Source organism: Protopterus annectens, chromosome 5.part1 (assembly GCF_019279795.1).
Source record: "Protopterus annectens isolate FY-2018-M chromosome 5.part1, PAN1.0, whole genome shotgun sequence".
In the NCBI taxonomy this organism is placed as follows: Eukaryota; Metazoa; Chordata; order Ceratodontiformes; family Protopteridae; genus Protopterus; species Protopterus annectens.
This window is the reverse complement of record NC_056736.1, coordinates 287,214,042-287,233,194: the sequence shown is the minus strand read 5'-3', so window position 1 is coordinate 287,233,194 and position 19,153 is coordinate 287,214,042. Positions and strand designations below refer to the sequence as shown.

The following is a 19,153-nucleotide window of genomic DNA, read 5'->3' as shown; positions in this document are numbered from 1 at the left end:
GTCCGCTAATGATTAGCAGTAGATTTTTATGGTGCCAAGGTGCCATAAAACTAATAAAACCAAAAGTGAATCGGAATAAAGGGTGGATAAAGAAAACAGAAAGTGGGTTGGATTAGAGACATGTGGTAGATGTAAGGGATTGGCTGACGGGACACTAGGGAGACTAAGAGAGAAAAATCACAGTAACGCCCACAAACTGTGTGCTATGTCATACAACTGGTAAAGTATGAAAATGCCAAGACAGATGATTCTTCTAATGGAGTTAGCATTGTTCAGCCGAGCCTAAGAATATCTAGGGAAATAAAGTGGTTCCTATCATCCTATCCTATCATCGCCAAGTAATTTCCCCGCCCCTCATTGGTTAGGCCCTTGGCCCTATCAGATAACACTCTTGTTTTTATTCTATCACAGCAAGAGGTTCTCCCATTTGATTCTCGGCTGGAGCGCCTTCTGTGTGGAGTCTGCATGTCCACCCCGCGGTTGAGTGGCATTCGAAAGACATGCATAGAATGGGTGTGCCTTCGTTGAAGGTTGGGAGTCGAGCTGGCACTTCAGCACCTGTAAAAAATCTACTGCCAATCATTAGCAGACTGGAGCTCCGCTGTGGTGACCCCTAACCGGGAAAAGCAGAAAGAACATAAATAAGAGGAAATTCTAAAATGTGAAACAACCACAGCGCTCATCCGTCAGAAGGAATCATATATATATATATATATATATATATATATATACACAATATAATATATACACACACATATGCATGCACATATGTAGATATATGTGTATGTACATACATCTCTCTCTCTCTCTATATATATATATATATATATATATATATATATATATATATATATATATATATATATATATATATATATATATATACACACATACATATATACATACACACACACACACACACACACACACACACACACACACACACACACGTGTTTGTGCTCGTGTGCAATATTTATTAGTACCCCCTTGCCTTTATGTTTTGGATCATGTCTATGATGCATACCATGCAAACCAGTTAAATGAAGGTTCATACACGGTGAGTGTAGCTTCCAGTGCAAAGTGCTTTATTCAGGTTATGGAAAATTGTTTCCTCTAATAGGAGTTAAAATTGTAACATAAGCAGAATAAAAAGTTTGAAATAATTCATACTAGCATATACTACATCATAATATTGATGGAGAAATACAAAGTCTCATTTCTGACTACAGTCATAGTGAATGTTGCACTAAATATGATCAAAAAGGCTAGTTTGAACAAGAATGGGGAAAGGAGACATTCACCATCATGCTTTTACCTCACAATCTTTAGGTCTCACATAGTTGGAAGGAAAGACACCAGATTTATCTCCCACAATTCCAGTCCACCAGTCACCATCTTTCTTGGTTACCAGAATCATGTCTCCTTGCTGGAATGTTAAATCTCCATGTTCACTGCTTTCATAAGTGTACATTGCTATATATTCTGTAACCAAGAAATTAAAGGAAGCTGATGAAATTGAAATATCTTCTTGGTACTAAATAAACATTTGTTAATAAGCCACACAATGCAAATTGCATCAAGACATAACATACATATGTACATATATGTATACACACACATAAAATGAATGCACTAAATCAGCTGATTCATCAAACTGCAACTCTTTCAAGAAATAACAATTTACTCACCCCATGAAATAATTTGCAAGGAGGCCTTCAGAACTGGGTAACTACTGCAATATCCATTTTTTTATAACCCCGACTCAATAATTCACAATTGTGTGTTCATGGGTGCATTCAAACAAGGCCAGTATATGCTGTGACTGAATATATCAATCGGGGCTCATAAAAACAAACAAAAAAAAAATACAGAAATTATGCACCTGACCAAGACAGAAGAAAATCAAAATGTAGACCATCTTTAAACCAAGCTAAATCAGGGGAGTGACATGGAATTAAAATGATTGGTTATCTGAGTGCTTTTGTCACAGCACCAGTTTTACTTAAATGTTTTTAATCAATGAACTTACAATTCCATTGAAGGTTCTTTGCTGAGGCACTAGAACAGAGCATAACATTTTTGCTCCTGGTTTGTACTTTCATGTCATGATTCTTGTAGATATACTGCTTTCTTGGTGATGAAATACAGGTTCATAGTTTGTAATTAGACTTATGACCACTGGGGCCTTACAAGCCTAGCTGCACACTCCAAATCATTTGGGTTGTGAATATTATGGGGGGGGCCATGTTAGTAGGGAGGTAACTAAGGGATTTGTAGAGGGGGTGTCAGGATAAAAAGAAGTTATGTAGTCACCATAACGTTCCAGGTTTGTTGTCCATAATCTCGCCTTCATTCTTGATGGTTGGGTTAGGAACAGAGCATCGGTTCCGAATCGGCCGCAAACTAAAGGTCGAGAGCTTTCACCGGCTCGAGGCTACATCCTATCCCAAGATGCCTAGCGACTGTTACCCAGATCTCATTTGAGAAAAACTAATCACTAGACTATGCAACCCAATATAACTACAACAGATCCTCTGCCTATAATTCCTAAGACATGAAGGGAATCAGGAAATTTACAGCAAGTTTCAGAAAATTCCTCTAGATCCTCCAGGAAGGGGGGAGAAGGGTGGGATGCAAGAATGAAGGTGAAATTATGGACAACAAACATGAAACATTATGGTGAGTGCATAACTTCTTTATGTTATGTTGTCCTATCTCGCCTTCATTCTTGATGGTTGAGACAGCGTCCCCAGCACCTTCTTTCTCAGGTGGCTCAAGGGAATAAACTCTTCAAAACTGGAACCAAAGGATGCTCTGTTCTGGGAGGCCACATCTACTTTGTAAAGAGTGATAAAGGTATGAAGGTTAACCCATGTAGCTGCAGCACAAACTGAATCCAAAGGGAGCCTAGCTTGAAAGGCAGTGGAAGTCAACATAGCTCTAGTTGAATGCCCTCTAATTTTTCCCGGCAGCTTTTTATTCTGAGTTATAGACATAAAAAAAATATCCAAATGCTGGAAAAGGCTGAAAAAAAAAACTAACACTAAATCCAGGTGGAATAAAAATATCCTTACCGGTGTTTTCCCGGTACCTCGGCTCAAAAGCCTTTCAAGGAAGCCATTTTTACACCAAAATTACAACATATTTAAATGTGCATCAATTAAGCTTAATTACATTAATGCAATTAGGAATGTCAAATAGCAGATATGAATCATTTTACCCTTAACTTGCCCTTCCAAAGACTTACATCAATGACATTTGAATACATAAATGCACCATGAAATTTGCATAAAATACATTTTTGCCTATTGCATCTTTCTCAACATTTTACACCACCCTACTATAACTAAATCAGGTGTCAAACTTAAAATCCCTTTAAAATATTTAAGTATTCCAGCATTAATGTGACGCATGGGGAGGCATATTAAATGTGCAACCAATGCTACCCAAAAATTATTTAAAACTTACAATAATTAAATAATGAACAAACATCATAAATATTGACAAGTAAACCAAAGAGAAAATTGTGAGCCCAATGACATGTATAAGAGAACACAATACATGAAGCCTGAAGATGAACAATGTATAAATATCAGATAAACCATGTTACATGTTCTTGAAAAATTAACCAGAAATTAAAAATCAACCCTAATACCATAGCATATCCCACTTCTTTGTTAACAGATGCTGGTATTAATTTCCTGATTCAGACCACTGGGAACTAGTTTGCCATAACTGACAATAAATGTGGTCTCTAATCTTAATAATTCAGTCAAGAAGAACTCACCCAGTCTATTGAATGGTTTAGCCAACACTCTGAAGAATAAGTTGGCATCAGAACCAGCGTGAACCATCTGAAAGTGTTCCACCACCAGATTTTCCATTCTACCATGTCTAATATCGCCCAAATGTTCCAATATGCGTTTTTTAACCATCCTCTTTGTCCAATATACCATCTGGCAGGAACACAATCACAACCAATGATGTACACCACCCCACAGGACCTACAGTTGAACTCCATAGCCTTATATTGTTTTACCATTTATAAGACTTTCATCCAAATTACAGACTCTCCTACAGATTTTGCAATGTCCACATAAATAACATCCCTTAAATCCCTGTGTTTTCTTGACTCTTGAGTGTTCAGCAATTCTTTCAAGTTACAAAAAAATGACTGTAGGAAAAAGATTTTCCTGGGAAATAAATTCTTCAAGGTTGGCTCATTTACAACCAAGGCCCAAAATCATTCCACTACCATCCTCATACGTCTTGAGAATGGGGAATACTTAGTGGCAAAAAATAATTTTTCGTCACTATCTGCATCAAGTGCAAAACCCAAATTGCTCCTGTACTTCTGCCTACTACCTTTCAAACTGTGTACATAAGGAACACCATACCCAAATCCCCTTTCTACTTTATCAAGAATATGTGAACTATAGCCTCTTTTCAACAACTTTTGTCTTACTTTCAAAAATTCTTCCTTCACAGTATGTTTTTCACAAGTATTGTTAAAAATACAATTGCATTCCCCAAAGGGTAAAGCAGCCAGTAAGTGGGGGGGTGCATACTATCAACTGACAAAAAGTTATCAACTGCTGTCTCTTTGGTGAAAGGTTTGAAAGAAATCTCCTCATGGCTTGTTACAAAGAATTCCAAGTCAAGAAACTGCATTCTCTCCCTATCTATATGAAAAGCAAACTCTAACCCTAGGCTATTTCTCTGACTGAGGTTGTCCACAAAGTCATGAAACTCAGAGAATCACCCTTGCATACAAAAAACAAATCATCTATATATCTCCTATACATGATCTCATGCTGCTTAAAAAATTCAGTATTATAAAAAAGAAGTTGTATACTCACCATAACGTTCCATCTGAGTAGTTATACTTCATTTTTCTGCAACCTGTGGGTATTTGAATCCATATCGGATCCGAGCCAGCAACTTTACAAGCATCTGCTCTGAGCTCCAAGCTCCTTCCCCTTACCGATAACCCACTACCATCTCCTGCCTTCCCACAGATTGAGTTTGCCACAACTCAAACCAATCAGCAACTCAGCTTAGAATAAACCACACATTAATATTATATGAGAAGGTTCGGTGGAAGGAGGGTGGAAAGGTTGCAGGAAAAATTAAGTATAACTACTCAGGTGGAACATTATGGTGAGTACAAAACTTCTTTATCTTTAACTTCATTTTATCTGCCACCTGTGGGACAGAGTCCCCAGCTACTCAAGCTCCTGGGAGGCCCTCATGGAAGGATATTCCTGAGCACTGCAGAGCTGAAGGATGCTCTCCCTCTGGAGATCAAATTCAGCTTATGAGAAATGAAGGTATATGACTTTGCTCAGGTTGCTGCCGCACAAATGTCATCCAATGAGACCCTAGACCAAAAAGCAGCAGATGTCGCCATAGATCTGGTAGAATGAGCTTTAACAGGACCAGGTGGAGACAAGCCTTTGTCTTTGTAAATTTGCAAAATTATTAGTGTAATCCATCTAGCTAAGGAAACCTTGGAGATGGCTTTACCTTGAAAATTTGGGAAGAAAACAGGCAGGTTAATTGATTAATGTTTGATTCAGAAGCCACTTTTGGTAAGAAAGAAGGGTTTGTACGGAAAGAAACCCTGTCCTTATGGAAGATCAAGTAAGGGGGCATGGCAGATAAGGCCTGAAGCTCAGAAACCCTCCTAGCCGACGTAATGGCCACTAGGAACTCTGTCTTCCAGGATAAGAACTTCAAATCTGCTGATGCTGCAGGTTCAAAGTGGGGAGCAACTAAGGCCTGCAGAAACAAGGTAAGGTCCCAAGGAGGAACGGGGTTTTTAATTGGAGGACACAAAAGAAGAGTGCCTTTAAGAAAAGCCTTATGCAGTCTAGAAGAGGCCAGGGCATTCCTGTTTTCGCCAATATGGAAATTCGAAATAGCTGCCAGCTGCACTTTCACAGTGGAAGAACTAGCCCCTTGCTGAAAAATGCTGGCTAAGAAATCCAACACTGCTGATATAGGGGCTGTAAGGTATCCAGGTTTCTCTGAGAAGCCCAAATAGCGAATCGTTTCCATTTACTGCGGTAAATCTTCCTGGTGGAAGACTTATGAGCCACCACTAGAATAGTTTTCACTGAAGACGAAAGACCGGGAGTCCTGGCAATCAAGGAAACTGGAGCAACCAAGCTGTCAGCTTGAGGCTGTCCAGGTTGGGTGGACAGGTGCCCGAGGGATGAGAAATGAGATCCGGGCAGGGATCTAGAATCCAAGGAGGAGCTAGAACATGAGACTAGAGGAAGGGGGACCAGACTTGACGAGGCCAGAATGGGGCAATAAGGATCACCTTGCACCCCAATCAGCAAGCTTTCTGAAGAAACTTCGGATTGAGTGGTAATGGGGGATAAGCGTACAGTAAGCAGGGAGGCCAAGCATGGACTAGAGCGTCTCTGGGGGGGGGGGGGTCCCCTGGTGAGGGAATCAGGGCGAATAACTTGTTGCACTTCATGTTGTAAGGAGATGCGAAGAGATCGCAGCAAGGCTGCCACCACGCAAGGAAGATTCGCCTCTGCTATCGACTGTTTCAGAGACCACTCATATGGCACTGGAATAGCCAGACTCAATCTGTCCACTAAAATGTTGGAGCATCCTGGGAAGTGCGTTGCAATCAAAAACCGACTGGTGGAGATCACCCACTCCCATACTCTCATGGCCTCGTGACACAGAGGCTAAGATCTGGTTCTTCCCTGTTTGTTGATGTACCAGACAACCGACATGGTCTGACTGAATTGCAATAGTCCCGGGAGGAAGAACAGTGTGGAAGGCTTGTAACACTAAAAGCACTGCTCTCATCTCCAGGACAATGATGTGCAATCTGGTCTCTATCTGGGACCACGTGCCTTTGACCGTCCTCCCCAGATAATGCCCCCCCCACCCGAGCTGGGAGTCCTCCGTGGTCACTGTGGCTTGGGCTGTGGGTGGAATAAATGGGCGTCCCACTGCGATCTCCGGGGATTGGACCCACCAGAGGAGTGACGCCCTGCAGGCTTTGCTGATCTGATTTGGATATTCCATGGGGAGATCTAGCCAAGACCACTGTATGGCTAGAGTCCACTGAAGAACAAGTATGTGAAAACGCGCACAGATGAGGATAGAAATTGCTGTAGCCATGGAGCCCAAGGCTCTGAGAACATCGTCCGCCTTTGGTAACCTGGGGCCAAGAATTATTGATACATGAGCGCTTAGACTCTGGACCCTGTATGGAGTTAGAAAGACTTTCAGTTGAAGAATGTCCAGCCGTACCCGATAAAGTCCAAGATCTGTACTGGGTCCAAGAGGGACTTGGGAACATTGATCGTAATCCTTAGCAAGTCTGCAAGATGAAGGAAGGAGTCCCTGGCTTGGCAAAGAAGACGCTTGGTGGAAGCAGCGAGGAGCCAATCGTCTAGGTAAGGGAATACCTGAATCCCCTGAAGCCTCAGGTGAGCCGCTACAACTGCCATTACCTTGGTAAACACCCTGGGGGCTGTGAGACCGAAGGGTAGGGCTCTGAACAGGGAATGAATGGCTCCCAGCCATAAGCGAAGGAATCTCCTGGAGCTTCTGTGAATCTTGATGTGGTAGTAAGCATCCTGGAGGTCTATCGAGCACATCCAGTCGTGTTCTCGAAGATAAGGTAGAATGGACTGAAGAGTGACCATCCGGAATTTCTATTTGGCGACAGCCTGGTTTAAGGATGACAGGTCCAAAATGGGTCTGAGGTCCCACGTCTTTTTTGGCACTAAAAAGAACCTGCAGTAAATGCCTGACCCGGACTGATGGGGGGGGACCGGTTCGATGGCTCGTTTTTGAAGCAGCGTGGAAACCTCCAGCACTGCCATCGCCCTTTGAGCAGGTGGGACATCTGGGAAGTGCTTTGATTGGATTGGAGAGGCAACAAACAGGATGGTGTAACCTCTGGATATTATTTGAAGAACCCAACAATTTGCAGTTATGGACTCCCACGCAGTTGGGTGCAATGATAATCTTCCTCCGACTGCTTCCAGAGTAGGACAGTTGGGCAACCCTTCAGGGCTGCTGCACGGGCCTGTCCAAGAAGGGCTCCCTAGACCCAAAGCTCCTCGAACCCCCTCTGCCTCTAGGGGATGAGTTGTCCTGAGAGTCCTGGGAAGACTGTGATTTCCAGAACATCTTCTTTTGCCCTCTCTGATTCCTTAAAAAGGATCTTTGAGGACTGGAGAAGCGGATTCCGATAGCAGAAAAAGGTCTTCCTGTCTTTTTCACTCTGGACAAGGGTGTCACGTACGGTCTTCTTAAAAACAGAAGAACCATCGAAGGGAGCATTGGTAAAAGGCACCTTGAAGGGGTCCGCAAACTGACACAGTCTGAGCCAAGCATGTCGCCTCATAGCTATGCTGGTCCCAGCTGCCGTAGCTGCTCCTTCCATAGCATGGGAAAGGAGGCGCATGGATGTGTTTGATACTGATTTCAGAGTCGACATTTTTGCAGAGAACAGACGCTTGTCCTCCGGCGACAAAGACTCTGGGGGCGACTCAGCTAATTCTGTGACTAGGTCTCGCTGCATTCGTATAATGTGTTTCAAGTGGTTCAATGCTCAGATGGAAAACGTCGTTGAGGAATTTACTCTCTTCCCAAACTGATCCACCGTCCTGGATTCCTTGTCCGGAGGGTGGACCGAAGAACTTTCTTGAGCCAGTTCCCACTTGGTGGCTACCGCAACTGCCATAGCGCCCACAGGGGATCTCTTATACCATGCCTGTCTGTTCCGAGGGTGGACAAAGAATCTTGTCCGGGCATTTAGGTATCAGCTCTATGGTGTCAGACTCCTTCTATGCCCGCGTGGTGATAAGATCCACTAAGGGATCCACCAGTGGGGACATGCAGGACATAGATGGGCTCATGCCAAAAGCCTCCAGGAACACTGATTCATCGGTAGAAGGTTTTGGGGCTGACCAACCTCCTCTCTGGTGAAGGATCTCCATGATGTCTCCAAAGGAGACATCCTCAGGAGGTGACCTGGGGGAACCTTCTCCTTCATCTAAATCAGTGTCTTCTGTAAGGGATTCAGGGGAGTCCAGTTGGCTTCTTTTGCACATGTGCTTACGAGGAACCTCTTCAGTGTGACTCTCTGAAAAGGGCTCATGAGCCGCGGGGCGTTCCTCCAGGGGGAACCGCCTGGGGCTCCTCTAGCACTGGCTGTCCCTGAGACAAGCTGAAGGGAGTCATAACCGAATCGGAGGGAGTCTGGGCAGAATCCAAGGAAATAGGCTGGGGTCTCGATCCTTGGGAGAGACCCATCTCCACCACTTTGAATGCTGATGGAGAGCGCACATCTTTAGCACCCAACAAGGAGGAAGCTCTCCCCGGGTCCGCCGTGAGGATCGGGGCCAAGGCTAGCATAGCCGGAGCTCCGAAGAAATGGCTCAGATCCGACAAAGTCGGAGCGGAAAACACCTCCATTCCCTCGGGTCTGACTCCCCATCCTCGGCCCTGAGAGCTGCTCAGATCCGAACTGGTCAGATCAGAGGAACTCAAGGTAATCATCACAGTCGAGGTTGGAGGAACCATCGGCACCAAATTCCCAGCTCCGAAGATCCTCAGATCGATAAACCCTGAAACCACAGGCCAGATCGGGGAAGGAGAAATCAGATGAAAGAATGGCATGGAGATCCCCCCTCCAGAGGGAGAGGGGCTTGGCAAGACTCTCATCTGGATTTGGGTCCGAATAAATTTTGTCATCCTGTCTATGTCCATTTCAGACAGACTCCGAGTCGAGCGCAAGGAAGCGACCGACTCGGATCTGGCTGGCCGTTGGGAGGATCTGGAGGAACGCCTTGGCTCTGAAGGCTCCGTCGACTCCGGGGAGAATCTTGGGGAGTGTAGCCGGGGAGACATGGGTCTCGATACCTTGGAAGGCGGGGTAGGGAAGGTCTCCCACTCTGGAGACCATTTACGGGGCCTTTCCCCTTTCTTCTCTCTGTCTCTCCCTCTGTCTGAATCCTTATGTCTTTTGTCTCTCCCTTTTGCATCCCTTCAACAGGTCTAGCAGGAGGGTGAGTCTCGGCCTGAAGGGGGGTTTGGGCGTTAGTTGCAGAAGCCGAGACTGAAGTGTCCAAAGTGGAAACTAGGAGTAGGCCTTTCGCCACCAGTTTGACCTTCATATCTTTCAGGGCCTTCGGATTAAATCCAGCACACACACTGCACTGGGCGGATAAATGGGCTACGCCCAGGCAAACAACACACAGAGTGTGACCATCCACCAGTGAAAGCTTATGGCCACACTCTGTGCAAATTTTGAAAGTAGGTTTCGGCTGTTCTAACATTCTAACACAAAAGCAGCCACGCCTAACTAACTCCAACACACTATTGACCACCCACACACTATAGGGAAGGGAAGGGCCTACACTATACCTCACAAAACTAAAATCTTTTTTTGTAACTGACGAACAAGCGTTTGGGGGAGGAAAGGGAACTAACTGAGAAAACTCTCTCTACACACACATATATACCAAAAAGCATTTACAATAACCCTAAGGCTCAGAAGCTATGGAGACCACGATGCTGATGCACGAAGTGGCAAACAAGATCTGAGGGAAGGCAGGAGATGGTGGTGGGTTATGGGTAAGGGGGAGGAGCTTGGAGCAGATGCTTGTAAAGTTATCGGCTCGGATTCGATATGGATCCAAATATCCACAGGTTGCAGATAAAATGAAGTTAACTACTTCAGATTAAACAGATTCTCAAAATGATTCATAAAGATTATAGCATAGGAAGGGGCATATGATGCCCCCATTGCTGTACCCTCTTTCTGTAGGAAATACTGCTTATTAAATTTGAAACAGTCGTGTGTCAAAGAGAACTCTAATAACTGTAGAATATCATTCGTACATGGACCCTCCCCCAACATCTTACCAGCTGTTTCCAAACCACAAACATTTGTAATGCTTGTATAAATAGTTACAGACATAAGTAATGGTGTCTGTAATCCATTTTGATAAGGTGACTTTTGAAACTGAAGTTCCTTTTCTGTTTTCTGAGAATGAAACACAGTTGGTCAGATTTTCTAAATTCTTTTGTCCTATGTAAGTAAAAATATAACTGCCTATGTACATCCAGCTGATGAAGCTTGTATTCTGCCTTGTTGCCAAGAATGGGGAAAAATACGGGTAGCTCAATAGACTGATTTAAATTGGCTTCAGAACAAACTTTTGGCAGAAAAGAAAGACTTGCCCTGAGAGAGACTCTGCCTTTGTGGAAAATCAGAAAGGGAGGATGGATAGACAGAGCTTGCTGTTATGAAACCCTCCTAGCGGAAGTAATGGCTGCTAAAAAGATTGTCTTCCAAGATAAGAACTTTAGTGGGCAAGAGAAGGCTGGTTTGAAAGGAGGGAGAATAAAAGAAGATAACACCAAATTGAGGTCCCAAAGAGGTGGTGGTTCTCTTATGGGAGGTCTTAAAAAGAATGTACCCCTCTGAAAGGCTTTGCATAATCTGTGGAACATTATATTGGGTGTCATGTCTCCTACATGGTAGTTTGATAAAGGCAGCTAGTTGTACTCACACCAAGGCTGCCGCTGCACCCCGATTAAAGATTTCTGTTAAAAATTCCAGGATTGCAGACATAAGAGCTGTAAAGGAGTCTATATGTTTTTTGTCAGCCCAATAAGAAAATCTCTTCCATTTGCTTGCATAAAGTTTTCCAGTTGTATTCTTTTGCAATGAAACCAGAATGTGTTGCACTGCCGGGGATAATTCTGGAACCCTGGCCAAGATCGGAAGTGGAGTAACCAAGCTGTCAGCTTGAGGTTTTGAATAGAAGGGTGGAGCGTTCCTGAATGATGAGTCAGAAGATCCGGCACTGGGTCCAGGATCCAAGGCGCCTGCTGAAGATGGGGCCATAGAAAGGGGAAGCATATCTGATGAGGCCAATAAGGAGCTATGAGAATTAGCCTGCGGATTAACGATTTGGCTTTCATAAGAACCTTGGGTATTAATGGAAATGGGTGGAAAGCGTTCAGAAGTCTTGATGTCAATCGTGGACAAGTGCATCCCTTGGTGACTCCCCCGGAGGGGGAATTAGGGCAAAGTAGCTGCTGCATTTGGAGTTGATGGATGTGGCAAAGAGGTCGCAGCAAGGCTGATCCCACTTGCAAAACATTTGGTTCACAATTTTCTGACTCAGGGACCACTCGTGAGGCATAAGAATTGCTCTGGTTAATCTGTCCGCTATCACGTTGGATTTCCCTGGGGTGTACGTTGCAGTCAGAAAATGCTGAGAAAAAATTGCCCATTGTCATACTCTGAGGCCCTCAACAGAGGGGGTAGAATCTGGTTCTGCCTTGTTTGTTGATGTACCACACAGACATATTCTCCGTTTGTATTGCAATCATACCTGTTGGAAGAGAGCTATGGAATGCTTGCAATGCCAGAAACACCGCCCTCATCTCCGATACATTAATGTGCAAGTGGTATTCGTGTTCTTGCCAAGTCTCTTGGACAGTCTGTCCCACACAATGCCCCCCACCCTATCTGGGAAGCGTCCGTGGTCATTGTAGCTATGGGCTGGGGAGAACAAATGGTCTGCCTATCGTTAGCTGCGTAGACTGAAGCCACCATCGTAGGTCCCTCTTGCAGGTGTTTGTAATGAGAATCTTGTGTGACATGGGCAACTCCTGCATGGACCACTGAGCAAAGAGTACCACTGTAATATTCATGTGTAGACACGCCAGTGGGACTAATGCTATTGCAGCTGCCATTGAACCCAGAACCTTGAGGACAAATTTTGCTTGCATTTTTTTTTCTTCCTGAGCAATATTGACACCTGATGGCATAATGTTTGAATTCTTTCATGAGGCAGCTTTGCAACCATGTCTTTTTTGTTTAAGTCTGCCCCTATAAAGGTAATATGCTGCGATGGCAACAAGGAAGATTTTTTCGAAATTTATGGTAATGCCTAGGTCCACGCAGAAATGAATGGTGGTGTCCCTTGCCCTGGTTAGTAGATGCTCTGTGGTGGCGGTCAGGAGCCAATAGTCCAAGTATGGAAACACCCAGAATCCTAGATGCCTCAGGTGAGCTGTAACTACTGTCATGCATTTGGTAAACACTCTGGGGGCTGTAGTGAGACCAAAGGGCAGAGCTCTGAATTGGTAATGACTGACTCCCAGCTGGAAGAGTAAATATCCTCTGGACCACCTGTCAATCTTTATATTGTAGCATGCATCCTGAAGATGTATGGAGCACATCCAACTGTCTTGTCCAAGAAAAGGGAGTATGGACTGCAGTGTCACCATCCGGAACTTTGTTTTCTTTACAGACTTGTTCAGTCTGCTGAGATCCAAAATTGCTCTCCAGTTCCCTGTCTTTTTTGGAACTAAAAAAAACTCTGAGTAAATTCTGGATCCGATTTGGCCTGTGGGGACATCTTGGATGACTCTCTTTCGCAGCAACCTTTGAATTTCTATGTTTTTTTGATCCCTTTGTCTGGGTGGTATGTCTGGGATAGACTTTGGTGGAAGGGAGAAAGGAATGTTATATCCCCTGGATATGATCAAATGTACCCAATTATCTTGAGTGATGTCCAGCCAGGCTTTTGGGTACAGTGATAATCTCCCCCCAACTGCCTCCAGAGGTGGACAGGTGGGGCTCCTTTCAGGAGGGCTGGAAGAGCCAACCAGAGAACTTATCTCTGTCGCCCTTATTCTGCGGACCCCCTCTGCCGTAAGGGCAGCACCTTCCATTGTTATTTCCCCCTCTGCCCCTGGGGAAAATTCACCACGAGCATCCAGTAAAGCTCCTTTGGATTTCCGGAACCACATTTTTCCGCCCTTCTGACCTTTGGGATAAGGTCTGGTAGGAACGGAGAAACATACTCCAACGGCAGATAGAGTTTTGCCATCTTGTTCACTCCTGCTAAGAGGCTCTTTCACTTTTGGCCCGAACAAAGACAAGCCATCAAAAGGGGCATCAATAAAGGAAGACTTCAAGGGTTCAAAAAACTCACAAAGACGCATCCAGGAAAGTCTCCTCAGAGCTATTCCTGTGCCTGCTGCCCTGCTCACTCCATCGGTCGCATAAGAAATGAGGCACATGAAAGTGTTTGTTATAGAGGTTAAGGTTGCAAGCTGAGAACTTATCTCGTCAGGTACCTCCCGCAGCTGTAGCACCTTGGAGGGTATCTCCTACCTCCTTGAGTAGATCTCTCTGAAGATGAGTAAAGTGGGATAAATAATTCAGCAACCTAAAGGTAAAGGCCACTGAAGAGAACATACGCTTCCCATATCTGTCCATCGTTCGAGACTCCTTATTCAGTGGGTGGACAGATGAAGATGTTTTTGCTAGTTCCTTCTTGGTGGCCGCCGCCGCCACCACCATAGCATCTACTGGGACACCTTTAATTAGAAACTGTTTGTCCTCCGGGGCTGTAATAAATTTGTTGGGCATCCTCAGAACTCATTCCACCGACTCTGGAGAGCCCCGTGCCTTTTGACCGACTACACCCAGGAACTGGTCGAAAGGCAGAGACACGCAAGAGGTGGAGGGTCAAGAACAAAATGCCTCCAGGTATACCAACTCATCTTTAGAAGGGGAGAGGGTCTTCCAGCCACGTCTCTGTTTCAGGATCTCTAGGATGTCTAAAAAGGAGACATCCTCAGAGGGTGACCATGGGGACCCTTCTGAATCCTCTAAGTCAGCATTTGATGTGACAAGACTCAGGGGAGTCTGTGTGTTTCCTCTTACAGGTTCTCTTCCAAGGGACCACCTCAGAGGGATGCTCCGGGGAGGTTTCAGAAGAGATGGTCTCACCCATTAGGGCGTCCCGGGGCACTGGTTCTCTACGTTGGGGCTGGAGGGATGGTGTAGCGGTTAACACTGGCCCTTTTGGGGGAAGAATAGCCGGAGCCAAGGGTGAAGCAGTTTTGGAGGAAAGCACACTCCCCATCACCTCGAAGGCACCATAATCCTGGGCCAAGACAGCCTCCGGCTCAAAGGAGCCGGGAGACCTCCCCCGCACCAAGGAGGATGGCTTTGAGGCTGATGTGGGTGCCAAACTCACCTGCACCAAAGCTCCACTAACTTAAAAACTTAAACGGATTCATGGAAAGGAGCAGCCGATAGAAAGCAGGCCTAAGAAAATGATGGCTCAAACAAAATCAGCAGCCAACAGCGAAAACCAACCTCAAAAAGGGCAAAGAAGCACTCAAAGATACAGCTATCTAAAGGAAACTACTTCTACTACTTAACTACTGAACAAACCACACAAAAGTTTAAGAAAAAATTCACTGAGCCTGAGCCAGTGAAAAAGCAATCCCAAAGCTGTACGTGGCAAATGAGATCTGGGGAACAGTCACTAGGCATCCTGGGATAGGATGTAGCCTCGAGCCAGTGAAAGCTCTCGAGCTTTAGTATGCGACCGAGTCGGAACTCATGCTCGGTTCTGAACCCAACCATCAAGAATGAAGGCGAGATAGGACAACATAACATTACTTTATTATTGACTGCCTCTGTCCACAAGGACACTGGAGTCAGAGCATTGGTAAATTTACAACTTTTCATCCAGCTGTCAAAGTTTCATTTGCTTAGGGTCCGGGCTGAACTTTGTTTCACATAGATGGGGAGTCTATTCCATACTGCAGGGATCCTTTGGGACACATCTGTCTCTCCAGTAGGTTTTATGTCACAGATGAAGTTCAGATCCCTGGATCTAGTGTTTCTGGTGCTGTTTGTTTTGCACACACTTGCAACAGACCCATCAGGGATGGGTCTTCCAAAGCCCTGTACGCAAGGCAAAGATGCTCTCTCAGCAGCCTGCTGAGAATGAATACAGAAACAGAGTCTTTATGTGATCAGTGTACGACAGGGTATTCATACCCTGAACTCTCCTAGTGAGAAACCTTTGTGGGTGTTCCAACTGTTCTAAGTGTTTGGTTAGGTATATGTCAAAATGTCAGTGTACTCCATGACAGGTCTGAGAATGGTCAAGTAAAAGTGGTACTGTAACTTCCTTGGCCCTGGACACTATACCCTTACCTATAAGCTTGGCAACATAGAATGATTTTCTTACTATCTTAGTGGGTCTATATTAAATCACTGAATGCTTAAAAAAGCGAACAGTGATTCATCGACCCTATGTAAGCAAAAGTTTACAATGTCGAAGTGTTAGAACAGCGATTTTTTTCCATGGCTGACTGTTGCAAGTCTTTTATGCAATACATTTTTTGGCAGGGTGTTCTCATTTCCTCTAGCCTTCTTCCTACATCTTCCAAATTTTCTTCACCAAATCATCATCATCATCTTTCCTGAACATGTGTCCAAAGCACCACAATCTCTCTTTGACCTTTTGCTCTGACATTGTAATTTCTTTATCTGACAGTGTGCTTCCTACCACCCATCTCTGACACCATCTCTATCACTTCTAGATTCCTCAACTACTCTGTCTTCACTGGTTAGGTATCTGTACCATACAGAAGTACTGATCAAATCACTGTTTTTTACACATGGCTTTGCAGCTGCTTTGTCATTCTTCTTTTGTAGACTACCCCTGACATACTATGCCAAATGGCTGCAGTACTGATAATTCTAGCTTTGACCTCCTCATTCAGACTTCATCAACCACTCCCATATACATGAAGCTGTTGAACTGTTCCATTTTTTTTCTTTTTATCACAATTTTCAGCTTCTATTTCCTCCTTTTGCTGCCATGACAACAGTCTTGTCTGTACTCAGTTTCATCCTGTATGCTTTCAGTTTTGCATTCCATCCCCCTCTTTCATTTGTTCACGCTCCTGTTCAGAATCTGCTTGTAATGCCACAGTCATAAATGGACCTGCAAAATCAATATGCAGGATTTTTCTAACAACTTCCTGGAAATTTCAGTGTACATAATTGTATTTGTCTATGTACTGTCTGTTTCATTTCACAAGGGTACCTATCCTTTACACATACTCAGTCTTTTGTAATTTTGGCCACCAAGTCAACTGTTCTGCCAGCTACATTATTTTCCACAGTATTAGGGAATCAAATGCACAGCAGTTCTGCACCTCTTGTCATAGTTTTTAAGGAATTATAAGATATACACATAGTGCAGTACACTATTCATGTCGAAGGAATGCTGTTTCACTAAACAAATGCTAATGCTAGGGTATCTTGCAACTAATGATTTAGCAGAAAAAAAAATTTCAAAGCTGTTAAAGAAATTAAAAGACAGCAATGAATGTAGAAGATTATTCATTGTTCCTGTTGCATTACAGGACCTAAGCAAACCATACACATGGTTAATCATTTGGTGAGTTATTGCTGAAAAAAGCATTACCAGATTAAGGCTTGACATGATCAAACCAAATTTTGGTATTGCTCTAACCCAAAACCAGAATTTTTAGAAATGTCATAATAAGCATGGATGGGAGAGATCCTTTCAAGATCAGATTCTATATTCATTTGAGATACAACTGCAGAGGTTCAAAGTAGATTTCAATGTGTAATTATTTAGCAGGCAAGTCCAGTCTCATTCCTAAATAAAGGAAGAGACAAAAGTACCACTTACAGAAGGTACAGTAATCAACTGTAAAACACATTGAGTGGAGAAATCAGTTAAGGATGCGAGTCCATACACAGAGAAAAAAAGATTCTGCTGGTGAACCTTTAAGCAGTAAACACAATGATGTTGATGTTTCACAAGATTCCACACTGCCAAATAGTGAACCTGAAGTTTCACAGACATTTAAACAGAAGTCAAAGCTGAGACATTCACAGACCATTAGAAAATCACACCTGCAACTGACTTGTTGCTGTGGTGTTTTTGTTTTTAGTAAGGACTCGTAATCCAGTGAATATTTTTTCCTCCATAAATCAAAGGATTTAAAAATACCTTCCTTACGGTCCTAACAAATTCATCGCGGTGGTGGTGCTGCGGTAGCATTGTCGTCGCACAGTAAGATGCTGTCCTGTTCGATTCTCAGCTAGAGCGTCTCCGGGGTGGAGACATGTGCGAATGGGCGTACCTTCGTTGAAGGTTGTGCGTCAGGGCTGGCAACTCGGCACGTAAAAATCAACTGCCAATCATTAGCGGACCGGAGTTCCGCTGTGGCGACCCCTAACTGGGAAAAGCCGAAAGGCACAACAACGGTCCTAACGAACTCAATATATATATTTTTTTTTAACAGGAAGTAGGATCATGTAATACAAAGAGACTGCTATTAGAATGCTGTGGAAGCACTGGGTTTCCACACACGTGAGCCAGACTGCAGTGCACATTATGTTTGCACACTTGTGCAGTATTCAGATAAAGTGCATTTAAACTGAATGGCTGGTATTATGTGTTCCTCCTAAAAGAGATTCATTATTCATTATTTACATAAGATTTGGTACTGGAGGTGCATGAGCCGGCTGCCAGTGCATGCGGTGACACCAAGCAGAAACTACAGAAGAATACCTAAACCCTGTGGCCACCAGTTCACTTCCTACCACTAGTGAGCACATTGCAAGGAGCTCAAGAAAAGGTAATGAAAATTTGACACCTATATTGCTAAAGGATATGCTATACGACTTAAATGAAACTCCAACAACCAAGGTTGGATGCAGGAGATGTTCAAGCAAAGAGAGAAAGGGTAAGGGTATAAGTAAGTCATCAAGGACGATTCCCCTATTTGACAAATAAAGAAAAAAAGTTAACATACCTGACAGATATAAAACGGATCTATATCAGAACACTGAAAGTTCACTCTTTCAAATGTTCTTACATTGACCCCTAGTCAGCGAATGCTGAAAATAGTGAAATGACAGATAACCACATTTTTTCCTAGGGAAAGAATTTGGTTGTCCATTTCTGTCGTTTCGTTATTTTCACTGCTGTGGTGGAAAGTTACGGGTTGGGTTCAGGCAAGTGTGCGATTGGGCGTGGGTTATCTGAGTTAGGGTTAGGGCGTGAGGGATGTATGTGTGCGATTGTGTGGACATGAGGGTTAGGGCGGGTTAGGTGAGTTAAGGTGCAGGTGAGGTGAGTGTGCGATAGTGACGGACCTTAGGGTTAGGGTTTGGTTTAAGGTACTTGGATAGTTAGTGGTGTTTGTACAGTTTAGTGTAGGGTTAGCTGTAAGATTTTGGGTGTATGTGTGTGGATTGCTGTTTGTTTGGTGTGCTTGTGTTGTGTAT

The 19,153-nt window shown here is 43.9% G+C and overlaps 1 protein-coding gene across 1 annotated transcript in view; it reads right to left on the bottom strand.

Annotated features, from left to right (window-relative positions):
- Positions 1 to 19,153, bottom strand: part of ITSN1 (intersectin 1) — a 2,682,533-nt gene that overhangs the window by 1,094,850 nt on the left and 1,568,530 nt on the right. Inside the window, exon 21 of the mRNA XM_044072770.1 lies at positions 1,316 to 1,482. Within this exon, the coding sequence (XP_043928705.1) occupies positions 1,316 to 1,482 (167 nt within the window). The remainder of the gene's footprint in view (positions 1 to 1,315; positions 1,483 to 19,153) is intronic.